Source organism: Onychomys torridus, chromosome 23, assembly GCF_903995425.1.
Source record: "Onychomys torridus chromosome 23, mOncTor1.1, whole genome shotgun sequence".
Taxonomy (NCBI): domain Eukaryota; kingdom Metazoa; phylum Chordata; class Mammalia; order Rodentia; family Cricetidae; genus Onychomys; species Onychomys torridus.
This window is the reverse complement of record NC_050465.1, coordinates 9,036,454-9,049,321: the sequence shown is the minus strand read 5'-3', so window position 1 is coordinate 9,049,321 and position 12,868 is coordinate 9,036,454. Positions and strand designations below refer to the sequence as shown.

Genomic DNA, 12,868 nt, shown 5'->3' with positions numbered 1-12,868 from the left:
GAATCCGTCTGGGGCGACAAGAGGGTTCGAAAGAGCTCTTGCGGGTGGCGGCGAGGCAGGGTCTCACGCAGTTGTGGAGCGGCTCTGGCTCTTAGCTCGCGCCCCGGTCCCGGGTGGTGGCGGGTTCCGGCCGTTTGACCCGCGCACAGGAGCCGCCGGCACCGGAATGTCCCCTACTGAACTGCAAGCTTTTCTTTCCTTCAGGTCAGGCTAGCGGGCCAGTGAGCTCTGGGGATTCACTTATCTTCACCCCCTAATGCTGGATTGCAGGTACGTGCATCCTTGCCTGGCTTTTTAAGTGATTAAAGACTTAAACTCAGGTCCTCACGTTTGCATAGCAAGAGCTTTCCACACAAGGAACTATCTCCCTGGTTCCTGTATTACTTTTAAAATAAAAATTTGTAGCGTTCACAATTTAGTTTGAAGGATTTTTAAAACAAATTATTTATTCATTTTTTTATAAATTAAGATTTTATAGCAATGTATTCTGAAGTTACACAACTTCTAAAAAACAAAGCAAGGTTTTGGTGACATTGGCAGTGTAATTAAATGTCCTGAGCTTTGTTTATAGGTTGGTTCTAAAAGCAGAAAACCACAGTGTGATCGTATCATTGTTTGCTGTAGCAATAATTAGTGCCTTTAGATACCTAGAGAATATGTACAATGCTACTTGAAGGAAAGTCCTACATTCTAAAAATTTCTGTCTCCTACATATCTATATTTTGTTTGAGACAAGGTGGTATGTCATTTAGGCTTAAGCACTCTATATAGTTACTTTTATTAAATACTTTTATTTCATTTTGAGCTGCTGCTTTGTAGGATCACATAGTGAGTGTTATGTGCCTTTGTATGTAACATTCAAAATAATGAAGGCAGATAGTCATTATGTATTATCAGTAGAGGGTTTACCTAACGTGGATAGCTCTGGGTTTAATACTCACTTCCACACAAAAATAATAGTTGTCAGGCTGATGGTGCCTTCCTGCCTTCCCAGCACTTCCAATGCCCTTGGAGACCTTGCCTGAAAAAAATAGGAAACAAAGCCCTACAGTTTGGTCTCAGCAATATGGCTTGGGGGTTAGGGGTGGGGCAGATAAAGACACTTGCTGCCCAAGTCTGACATTTGGGTTTCATACCTGGGATCCACTTAGTAGAAAGTTGTTTGCTGACCTCCACACATGCCTGCTCTCTCATGCCCACTCTCTCATAGGCTGTCTCTCTTTGACTCTCTCTCTCTCTCTCTCTCTCTCTCTCTCTCTCTCTCACACACACACACACACACACACACACACACACACACACCATAAAAATGTATTAACAAGTCATGCATTAACAAGTCATGCATCATAATGAGAATAAAATGAACACCGGAGAGATGGCTCAGCAGTTAAGACTTAGGTTCAGTTCCCAGCACCTACATGGTGACTCAACTGCCTGAACTCTGGTTCCTGGGAATCTGATGCCTCTTCTGAGTTCTTCAGGCTCCTACATGTATATGGTGCATATACATACAGAGACAGGCAGACACACACACACACACACACACAAAGTATTAAAAAAAGTGAAACAAATACATTTAAACCCACCACTCAACTTAGAAAGTAGGAGCCTGTCCCATTTTGCCTCCTAATTTTAATGCTCTGTCAGATTCAAGGGAACCATCTGCCTGAAGCACAGGTTTTCAGTCTTAGTGAAGTGTTATCCTGTATGTGTATATTTTTAAGCAGTGTATTTAGCTTTTTCATATTAAAAGAAAGGAATCTTGTTGCACATAGCCTTTTGTTTGTTTGTTTTGTTTTTTTTGTTTTTCAAGACAGGGTTTCTCTGTGTAGCTTTGCGCCTTTTCTGGAACTCGCTTTGGAGACCAGGCTGGCCTAAAACTCACAGAGATCCGCCAGCTTCTGCCTCCCAAGTGCTGGGATTAAAGGTGTGTGTCACCACCGCCCGGTGCACATAGCCTTTTGTAATTGCAAGTTTTTCACTTATACTGGTAAGATTTTTTTTTTGTTGTTTAGTTTTTCAAGACAGGGTTTTCTGTCACAGCACTGGCTGTCCTAGAACTCACTCAGTAGCCCAGGCTGGCCTCGAACTCATAGAGATCCACCTGCCTCTGCCTCTTGAGTGCTGGGGTTAAAGGCAGGCGTGCGCCAGTTTAAGATTGGTTCTTGTACACAGTTGTTTTGTTTTCGCTGCTGATTATACCAGAGCTTTCTTCTTCAGAGTATTCAAGTTGTTTTACTTTCTTTTTGCCTGTTCTTTCTCGCTCCCCGCCTCCCTTCTCTCTCCTTGCCAGCTGCCTTTCTTCCTGACTGGTTTACCAGCCCTCACCTTTGTCAAATCATGCTGGCCTGAATTGTCATTGTCTGGCTGGCTGTTATGTCCACGGATTTCTCTAGATGGGTCTCTGCAGTGTAGCCTCAGGAAGTTTTCTTTCTGAAAACTTTCTGGTTTGAAGATAGCATATTTGATAGATGTAATCTTGAATAACTTTGGGCCTGCATTTAGCATTTTTTGCTTCTCAGAAGGTTACTAGGACATAATGTTTTATGGAGTTGGGGTCACATTGGCTCGCTGCTGCAGTCTCTGACCTGCTTTAGAGGTTGTAGGGTAGCTCTCCTCTGATTTCAGTTCTTGTCATTTTTACCTTGTGGAAGTTCTCCCTTTGTATGTATGTCTCAGAATGTTCGGGATGGCATTCTTGGTGAGTGCTGGTTGTTTATAAAATGCATGGGTTGCTCAGATCATATTCCTAGCCTTGACTTTTTCTTTCTTTTTTTAGAAGATCAAAGTTCATGTTATATTTTAATTTTGTTATTATTGTATGTGTATATGGTGTGTGTGTGTGTGTGCGCGCGCGTGTGCACATGTATGTACGTAGGTGCAGGGGAGGTCAGAGAACAACTTTGTGGAGGTGGCTTTCTCCTTCCATCTTTGCATAGGTTCCAGGGATTAATAAGCTCATGCTCATGTTATCAGCCTTCCGGGGCAAGCACATTTACCTGCTGAGCCATCTTGCTGGCTCTGCATTTTCTTGAATTTTTATTTCCTGTTCTTAAATTCACCCAGAACTAATTTTTCTATAGAGGAAGACATAGGATGCAATTTCACTCCAAATTATGTAACTATTTAAAACCAGCAAATCCTAGTTAGTAAGCGTTTGGTCTCAGTTCTAATTTGGCTGTTGAAATCCTGCAGGAGTGCTATGGGGTGTGAGTTACTGTTATTCTCATTTTACGTGGTAACTAATACTTGAAGGCCACATTATCTGTTCAGTGCAGTTGTGCTCAGGGAGACCTCATGGATTTCCCATGTATGTCAGGCTTATATTTCTTGGTCTGCTTCTGAAATTGACCATGTCCTGTTGTCCATTTATTTACTTTGTGTAGTTTCATGGAATGTAGTAATGTCAGCATTTTGTTCTCTCTGTGTAAGGGGCCCTGCCCTGCTGTGTTCAGGAGCTGTTGGCTAACTAAGGTCCATAGACTCATGAGTGTATCAGACACTCCACTGTGGTCGACTTGTGACCAAGTTGTAATGAAGCTCACAACCTGTTCATTCCAGCAGGTGCTCTTCGCTCCTCCTATGTTGTTAAAGAAGTATCTTTTTTTCTTGACTGAAACTGAGGATGTCCTTGTACTCTCACCTCCACCTCTTAGTAGCTGGGATTACAGAGGTGTATCACAACACCTTACTTAAGCTTAAAAAGACTTTATGATCACCTTAAAGCCAGTATACAACTCGAGGGCTTGGCCCCTAGGAGCTCCTGACTAGATTTTGGTGGTTTGTAAGAGTAGGTGCCTGTCCCTTCCTAGATGTCATAGGGCCTGGCCTCCTGCTTGTTCCAGCTTGGTCTTCCTTGTAAGGCAGTTTCTCAGCTAATTCTCAGGTCTAAGTGTGCTAATATGGGAATCCTGTATAGGAAAAGGGTGACGTGGACCTCAGAAGTGTGTCCCAGACTGTTTGTTTATAAACTGTGAGGTTTCAGAACGTAGCCTAGAAGAAGGGGCTCGTGCTTAATGTGGCATATCTTGGCCCTATGGTCTTCTTATGTCATGGGAGAACCCAACCAGTGGTCCTGATGCTGGCCCCACAGTGTGTTCTTGTCTCTGTCAGTCACTAGGTGGGCCTTGCTCACTCAGAGTACTTTCTTCTTAGTGGCAGACTGTGGAGTGGCCTTAAGCATGGGGAACTGTTAAATATACAGTTATGATTGACATTCTTTTTTTTGTGACAGGGTTTCTCTGTGTAGCTTTGTGCCTTTCCTGGATCTTGCCCGGTAGAGCATGCTGGCCTCGAACTCACAAAGATCCGCCTGCCTTAGCCTCCCGAGTGCTGGGATTAAAGGCGTGCGCCACTGTCCACTGTGGGGAGTCCTGATAGTGAGCACGTGGGACAAGACTGCCAGAACTCAGCCTACACACTGGAGGGTGGATTGACTTGTGAGAGTAAGGTTAGTGTCCTAGTGTGACACCATGTTGTAGCTCTGGAATGTGTTGTCACCCCGAAACTCAGTGAGGGCAAGGGGATTTTTCTGTGTTTGAGTCTACATTTATATCAGAATAAGGAGCTGAACACACACAACACATCTCCTGTCTCTCTTGTGATGTGGTCTTATTTTTGGTGTATGCTTCAAGGTCTCTGTGTGTGGCTGGTTCTTATGGCATCCAGAAAGACCTTGGTCTGGGAACATCTCCTCACACGGGGACCTGCATTTCCTGCTTTCTCTTGTGGCCCTTCCCACTGCATTCCTGTCTCCTTTATACTTCCCTTCTTAGTTTCCCATGCCTCTCTGCATTTCTCTGAAAACACTTCTTGTTGCATAGGATTGGGCTGACGGTCCTCACTCTGCAGGTCCTGACCCGGATGCCAGTGCTTCAGCTGGCTTGACTGTTTCTGTCTTCTGTACTGCAGACCTTAATCCTACATCCTTTGTTTTCTAGGTGACAGCTGTTGGAGGTGGGAGCTTGCTGACCAGTCGGCCTGCTCTCCATGGAGGGCGGAGGTCCACCTGTTTTTGCTGAGGACTGGAGATGCTTGTCTGGGAGTCCTCCTGCCCAGGAAGGCCCAGCTACCCAGGCCTCCTCTGAGCTCAGCAAGTCACTCTCCATAGCCCATAGACACCTGAGCAGGAAGAATGGGCTTTCTAGACTTTGCCAGAGCCGGATGGCACTTTCTGGTAATCGCCTTGTGATGCTGTGAGCATCAGCCTTTTAAACTGAAAACGTGGAGCTGTAGTTTCCTCCCCTGGGAGCTCTTTTGTCAGGGACCAAAAGATGGTTCATGTTTTCTTGCTAGGGAGAGGTGTCTTCCAAGGTCCTGGGCCATCCCTGGCCCTGGGCCATAGCCAGGAGGAAAGAGCTGTCTAGTGTTATGTGACTGGTGGTGGGGGGGTAGGGGAGGATTGAAGGACAGTAAGATGTGTACTTGAAACTGAGGGGGATGTGGAAAGCAGGGCAGTCCTTTAGGATGACAGATGTCCAAGAGCCAGAGCAGAGCACAGTAAGGGTTAGGATCCTGTCTTGAGGTCACAGAGCATCTTGCTGGTGTTTGGTCCTGGGAGAGGGCCAGTGGTGCTGCTGAAGCAAGGCAGAGGCCGTAACTCCCAGGAGGCTGCTTTGCTTGGCACTGGCCAGGTTCTTTGCTCAAGTGATGACGTGGTAGATTGGTTTCAGGAGCTGCTCAGGGAACAGGAGCAAGAGGTAGAGAGGTGTGACTAGGGCACTGGCTTGGCCACTGCTGGAGCAAGTGGGTGGCCGCAGGGGGAGTTGGCTGAGGCCATGTACTCAGCAAGTCTGGATTCTAGATGAAGGCCACAAAGGAAAGGAGAAAGGACAGGGTGGGAGAGTGGTGAAGACTCAGGTTACATGTGTTTGGTTTTAAACTTAGGAAGACCAGGCCCAGCGTGGGAGGCATGGGAGTTGGGTCTTGGTGATGATTGGAGCTCCAGGCAGATGTGGGGCCAAACCCACACTGCTCTTTCCAGGATGGTGAAGGCACTGGGAAATGGGAGAGGGAGATGGATCTGTTGGTGAGAGGAGGGGAGAGGAAGGCACTCAGGTGCTTACACAGGGGTCTGGCTGAAGAGCTTGGTGCTTCCGGTTGGTGGAGTGCGGGAGTGCAGTGAGGACTGAGGGTTCACTGATGGGCTGAGCATTTTGGAACCGTTGGAGAGGTGGCTAAGAGCAGCGCCTTTAGACGGGTGGGGACAGAGCCCGTGGGGAAGCAGGAACAAGTGACCAGGCAGTGGCTAGAGATGACTGGTGTTTGAGAGGAGTCATTGTAAGCAAGAGCTTTGTAGATGAGAAGGGCAAGGCCTTAGAGTGTGACCTAGACACGGATGCTCTTGTGTTGTCTGTACATCTCAGAGAACGCTGACGCATGTCACTGAGCCCCAGAGGGCTATTTTGGAGAGACCCATTCAGTCACTCTTGGTACCGTGGGTTAGACAAGTTCTTGAGTCCTGTGCAGGCCGCATACTTAGCCTGTTTCGGTAGCTGTTTGAGATCTAATACTTTCTGTCTTTCCTCTCCTCACAGAGGACAGGTGGAGCTCTTACTGTCTCTCATCCCTGGCTGCCCAAAACATTTGCACAAGCAAACTGCACTGCTCTGCTGCGTCTGAGCATGCCGACCCTGCAGCCGGGCCACTGGGCAGTACTTCCTGCTGCTCCTTGCTACGTGGCCTGGCTTCAGGGTGCTCTGCACCCCTGCTCTCCACTCCTGTGTGCAACCCCAACAAGGCTGTCTTCACCGTGGATGCCAAGACCACAGAGGTATTTGCTGCAGCTTGAGGTCCAGTGTAGATGTGGATTTGGAGTTGTCAAACTTGGCCCCTTCAACTGAGAAATTTGTGTTTTAAATGTAGTTAGAAAAATAGTTGACCTTACCTATAGGATGCAAAAGAGATAAGAATTGTTTCTTTCTCAAGAGGCTCTAGAGAAAGGATGAGGTGCATTCTTTGTTATACTAAGCACATTGACTTAGTTATGTTAATGAAATTTAGTGCCTGAATGAAATGTGTTTGTACCATGTACATTCATCTGTACAGGAGCTGAGACTGTTAGACAGAAGTGGAGTGTGATGCAGATTTCCACTTTTTTTTTTTTTTTTTTGGTTTTTCAAGACAGGGTTTCTCTGTGAAGCTTTGCGCCTTTCCTGGAACTCGCTTGGTAGCCCAGGCTGGCCTCGAACTCACAGAGATCTGCCTGGCTCTGCCTCCCTCCTGAGTGCTGGGATTAAAGGTGTGCGTCACCACCACCTGGCAAAATTTCCACATTTTTATAATAGTCTTTTAAGTTAATTGATCATATAATGTTTGTATGCGTGTGTGTGTGTGTGTGTGTGTGTGTGTGTGTGTATGTATGTGTATGTGTGTTGACATATGTGTGCCACAGTGTTAGTGTGGAGGTCAGAGGACAACCTTTGGGAGTCGGTTTTTTCCTACCTTGTGGGTCCCAGGGATTGAACTCAAGTTGTTAGGCTTGACTGTAAGCACCTTTATCTGCTGAGCCACCTCTCCAGCCCTCTTCCTAGTCTTGGTTGGCATGTGCTTACTTTGGTTGGTGAGGGGTCCTGGGTATAGTTGGCCCTGATTGGATGTATCTGAGGTAAAGCTGCCTGAGGTGCAGAGTATGAACATCATTGTCTGAGCCCCTGATGGGAAGGTGGTGCTGGGAAAGGGCAGGCCTTGGGCCTCCTTGTTGTCTCCTGTGTTGTTTGCTCCTTTGTTGTTTCTAGGGCCCCAGGAACTGATGGTTATCTGTGCGTCCTCTGCAGATTCTGGTTGCCAATGACAAAGCCTGCAGTCTTCTCGGGTATAGCAGTCATGACCTGATTGGCCAGAAGCTTGCACAGTTCTTTCTGAAGTCTGATTCTGAGGTGGTGGAAGCCCTTAGCGAGGAGCATGTGGAGGCTGATGGCCATGCTGCAGTGGTGTTTGGCACAGTGGTGAGTGAGTAGGGGTGGGGTGGGGTGGGGAGGATGCTTTGCCTCTCTCTAAGGCAAGAGTAGCATGTAAAGGGAGGGGCTCCATCCTGGCCTCACTTCTGACTTTGAGCTTTGTTCTGCTGTGTGGCTGGCAGCACCTGCAACTCTAGCATCTTCACTGAAACATGGCCTGGTGCTGTTTCCCTACTTCAGGTGTGGATGTAGTGGCTGTGGTGCTTTGTTGTGATGTTTTGGTGCGGGTTGAAGCTTGGACTACATTTTAAAAAACTGCAGGTACCACATGAGAGTTTCAGAAAAGTGATTTAATTCCCCTCCCCCTTTTTATGTATATGTGCATGTGCACATGCATGCATGTATGTGTGTGTGTGTGTGTGTGTGTGTGTGTGTGTGCGCGCGCGTGCGTGCACACGCATGCATGTGACTACCTGAGGTTAACGTCAGAACTCATCCTCTATCACTCTTCCACTTCATTCATTGAGGCAGGGACTAGTCAAACCCCGAGCTCTCCAGTATGGCTAGTCTTGTAGCTGGCTTGCTCTGGGGAATCCAGTCTTGGTCTTCTGAGACTGGACCAACAGGTGGGTCTCCACTCCTACCCAACATGTAAGTGGGTTTCTAGGGATCCCAACTCAGGTTCTCATGTTTGTATGGCAGTTTAACTGCTGAGCCATCTCTTAAGGCCTCTGAAATGATACAGTTGTATCACTACACCTTGCCTTTAAAACCACACATTCCATTTATTTGCTGTGTGGTGGTGGGATGGGAGCATTTCCCTGGAGAGTTTTGGTCCTCTCCTAGGCTGCTGGGTATATCTAGGACATTGACAGGTGAGTTGAATTCTAGGATGCTGAGGGCTAAGCTTTGGGCACGAGAACTGGGACAGGGTCAGTTGCATCAGCAAATTAGTGGGTCAAGAAGCTGATTACTACCAAGAAAATAAAATTATAGCCTTTAGTACATATTAATGCCTCTTTATTTTTTCTTTTTAAAAATATTTGTTTTATTGTTATTTATGTGCATGTTTATGTGTATGTACACATATGTCTGGGAACTCAAGAAGGCCAGAGGAAGGCTTTGTAATAGCTACAGGGGCTGGAGTTATAGGCAGTTGTGAGTTGCCCACGGTAGCACTGGGTAGTTAGGCTCTGTAAGAGCAGCAAGTGCTCTTCTTTCCCTCCATTTTATTTATTCATTTATTCATTTATTTATTTATTTTTCTATCATCAGCTTGATACAGTATAAATTCTTATCCTAATAGTGAAATGTTTCATTGAGGGCAGCAAGTACTCTTAACCACTGAGCCAGCTCCCCAGCCTTTAGTGCTCATTTCTTTGAGAAATTACAGATACTACTTCTCTTTCTCCTGCTACCTTACCATGAAGCTGAGTATATTGGTCAGTTTTTCAGAAGCACGGGACCAACTGTGTATCTGGCTAAAGAGATTTATTAGATTGGTTGACGTGCTTGGAAGCTGGATAGTTAGTTCTACAATAACTGTGTGTAGGCTGAAGACCCAGTGGAACCAGTAACCACGGAGTCTAGGAATCTAAAAGCCGCAGAGCCGCAGGGCCTGATGACGCAGCCTCAGTCTGGAGGGTGAAGCTCCCTGGGAAGTTGCTGATGCAAGTGTGAATTCAAGGCTGAAGACTGGAGTTCAGTCCGTGGGTGACAACCATAGCGAACATCCGCACACGTCAGAAAAGCTGGGGAGACAATTTATACCTGTAATCCCACTACACAGAAGATCAGGAGTTGAAGGGCACCTTGGGCAACATGGGGGACTTGAGATCAGGCTGGCCCACATGAGAGCCTGTCTTAAAACAAGTAACAACAAAACCCACTAACACCAGCAGCAAAAAGCTAGTTGAGTGTACATGTGAGCTCTCCTTACCTGCTGCTTTTCTTTTCTTTATAGGCTCCTGCCTCCCATTCAAGGGTAGTCTTGCCTTCCTTGGTCCACTGACACACACCAGTACTCTCTGCAAGTACCATCATAGGTACACCTTGTGTGTGCTTCAGGAGTTTTATAGGTGTTTCTCAATCAAGGGTGGCAACCAAAAATTAGCCATTACACTGAGTATGAAAACCCTCTTGATAAAAATTCACTCAGACTGTAGCACTGAGGACTAGAAGCCTCATTTATACTTCGATAGGTTTCTGAAAGGTGGGTAGAGCTTGGTTGCACTGAAGCTTTGATGCACCGGGGAAGGTCTCTCCTGATGAGAAGCACTTTGCCCTGCTAGTTATAGAATCCACACTGCAGTTGCTGTGCACCCTGGTACAGGAAATGTGTGTCCACAGGTGGAAGTCGTCAGCCGGAGCGGGGAGAAGATTCCAGTATCTGTGTGGATAAAGAGGATGCAGCAGGAACGTGGCTTGTGCTGTGTAGTGGTTCTGGAGCCTGTGGAGAGGGTCTCAGCCTGGGTTGTCTTCCAGAGTGATGTGAGTATACTGCTAAATCTCAGCTGTCTCCTGCTGACACAATGATCTCTTCCCTTTTCATAACTTAAGGAAGGAAGTGCCAGGGCTAACTGGGTTTGCCTTAGTTATGGCCCTTACTTATTGCATGCTTGGACAAGAAGTCCAGTCATTGGTGCCTCAGGTTTCCTTATCCATAAAATGGGAATAGTAGAATTATAACTACTCAAGATTGTTCTTGTGCTAAAGATGTCACTCTTTCAGAATAGTACTTAGACATGAACTGAGTTGTAGTTACTGAAGAGTCTGGTGTAGACCAGGGCTTTCTGCCTTTTTTTGAGGGAGGAGGGGGTAGTTTTGAGACAGGTGTAGCCTTGGCAGTCCTGGAACTCACTCTGTAGACCAGGTGGCCTCGAACTCACAGAGATCCGCCTGCCTCTGCCTCCTAAGTGCTGGGATTAAAGGCTTGTGCCACCACCACCTGGCTGGACCAGGGCTTTTGGAGAGTATTCAAGAAAGTCATTTGGGTACAGTGAGGAAATGGTATTGTTCTTGTGAAAGCCCATGGCATGCCTCTTGCGTTTTGGATACAGAAGTTGTGACATTGTTGTTGCATTTGGTTTATAAACACTAGAGCATAAACTTCAGTGACATTTAAAGACAAGTGTGAGAAGCTTCTGTCAGAAACATTGCTTTTCTCCCCCCAGGGAACTATCACATCATGTGACAGTCTCTTTGCTCATCTCCATGGGTTCACATCTGCAAAGGATGTAGTTGGACAGTGTGTCACAGACTTGATTCCATCTATGCAGCTCCCTCCTCCTGGCCAACACGTCCCAAAGGTAGGTACCTGAATCATCTGCACTGGGTGCTGCTGGGTCTTGAGTTCTTAGACTAGACCCTGTAACTTGACTACAGGATCATTCTTGGCTGGGGCAAAGCTCCAGCTCTTTGAGGCTCCACCAAGGCCTAGAGTCACATGGTCTCCTGGCTGACCAGCCTTGTTCCCTGAGCCCTCGTCTTCCTGAGGGTCCAGGAGAATGGGCTGATCTATAGGGTAACCTTGTACCCTGGTGGTTAGTGTCTTCAAACAGAACAGATAGGATTTTGTATAGAGACACATGATTATTTCGGGGAGTTGATGCTGTGATTATGAGGCCACCTGCAATTCTGGAGACCTTAGGGTGTGCCCTGGGTGTGGCTCATCTAAGACTGAAGGTCTGAGGACCCTGAGGGCCTATGGAGGAAGGGCCAGAGCTCAAAAGCAGAGAGCCTGGAGTTTTACATGGGGCATCCCAGCTGCAGAAGAGACTCCGATTGGCCCTTTCCTCATTTTTCTCTTCAGACCTTGAGTTGACTGGATGGTGCTACCCGTACTGAGCATGACTGTTCCTTATTCAGACTACTCAGACTCCCACACCAATACCTGGAAACACCCTCAAAGACACACTTAGAAATAATGTTTGGGGTGGGGATTTAGCTCAGTGGTAGAGTGCTTGCCTTGCAAGCGCAAGGCCCTGGGTTCGATCCTCAGCTCAAAAAAAAAGAAAGAAAGAATGTTTGAATGGCATTGGGTATTTGTTAGTCAGCCATCACTTCCTGGAGGTGGGTAGCCATATTTCACAGGAGTGGCAGGATGATTGGGGTATGGTAGAAGCCTGGTTCAACTGAATTCTTAGGGTCCCCATTTTTCACCTAGTGTGTGGCCTTCGCACAGGGGACCTGAGGGCTGTCTTTTTTGTGCCTTTGAGAATGGATTGACTGGACAGCTGTTTTGGCCAAAGTTAGTTTTGCTAACTTTGTTTTTTTGTTTTTATTTTTGTTTTGTTTTTGTTTTTTGAGACAGGGTTTCTTCGTGTAGTTTTGGAGCCTGTCCTGGAGTCTCTCTGTAGCCCAGGCTGGCCTTGAACTCCCAGAGATCCACCTGCCTCTGCCTCCCAAGTGCTGGGATTAAAGGCGTGCGCCACCACTGCTCAGTAGTTTTGCTAACTTTGTAAGAAAAGATTTTTTTCCCTCCCTCCCTTCCTCCCTCCCTCCCTCCCTCCCTCCCTCCCTCCCTCCCTCCCTTCTCTTCTTCTTTTTTATTTCAAAGGAAAGACCATTCAGAATATTCCCCAGGTATGGTTTTCTAATCTTAGTCTCCTTTGCTGACTTTCATGTGTGAAATTTTCTAGTTCATGAGATGCAGGCTTGCATGGAATGTTGTTACTGAAGAGTCTGCTATGGACCAGGGCTTTTTGTTTTTTGTTTTGTTTTGTTTTGTTTTTTGAGACAAGGTTTCTCTGTGTAGTCTTGGCTGTCCTGCAACTCATTCTGTAGACCAGGTTGGCCTTGAACTCACAGAGTTGTCTTGTCCTCTGCATTTTCTATTCTACTCTGAAGAAGTAGCCAACAGCTACTCTCATAGATGGACAGACTGGCAGGGCATTGGCTAGTGGCAGTACTGTATGTAGAGTCCTGTACAACAAAACTGCTATTGACCAGCTCACAGGCAGTCTTCGAAC

At 46.7% G+C, this 12,868-nt stretch overlaps 1 protein-coding gene across 1 annotated transcript in view; it reads left to right on the top strand.

Moving 5' to 3' along the window:
- Pask (PAS domain containing serine/threonine kinase) overlaps window positions 1-12,868 on the top strand; it is a 37,607-nt gene that overhangs the window by 732 nt on the left and 24,007 nt on the right. The window contains exons 2-6 of the mRNA XM_036173389.1: window positions 4,941-5,176; window positions 6,537-6,772; window positions 7,776-7,946; window positions 10,248-10,388; window positions 11,072-11,206. Coding sequence (XP_036029282.1) covers window positions 4,990-5,176; window positions 6,537-6,772; window positions 7,776-7,946; window positions 10,248-10,388; window positions 11,072-11,206 — 870 coding nt within the window. The 5' untranslated portion in view covers window positions 4,941-4,989. The remainder of the gene's footprint in view (window positions 1-4,940; window positions 5,177-6,536; window positions 6,773-7,775; window positions 7,947-10,247; window positions 10,389-11,071; window positions 11,207-12,868) is intronic.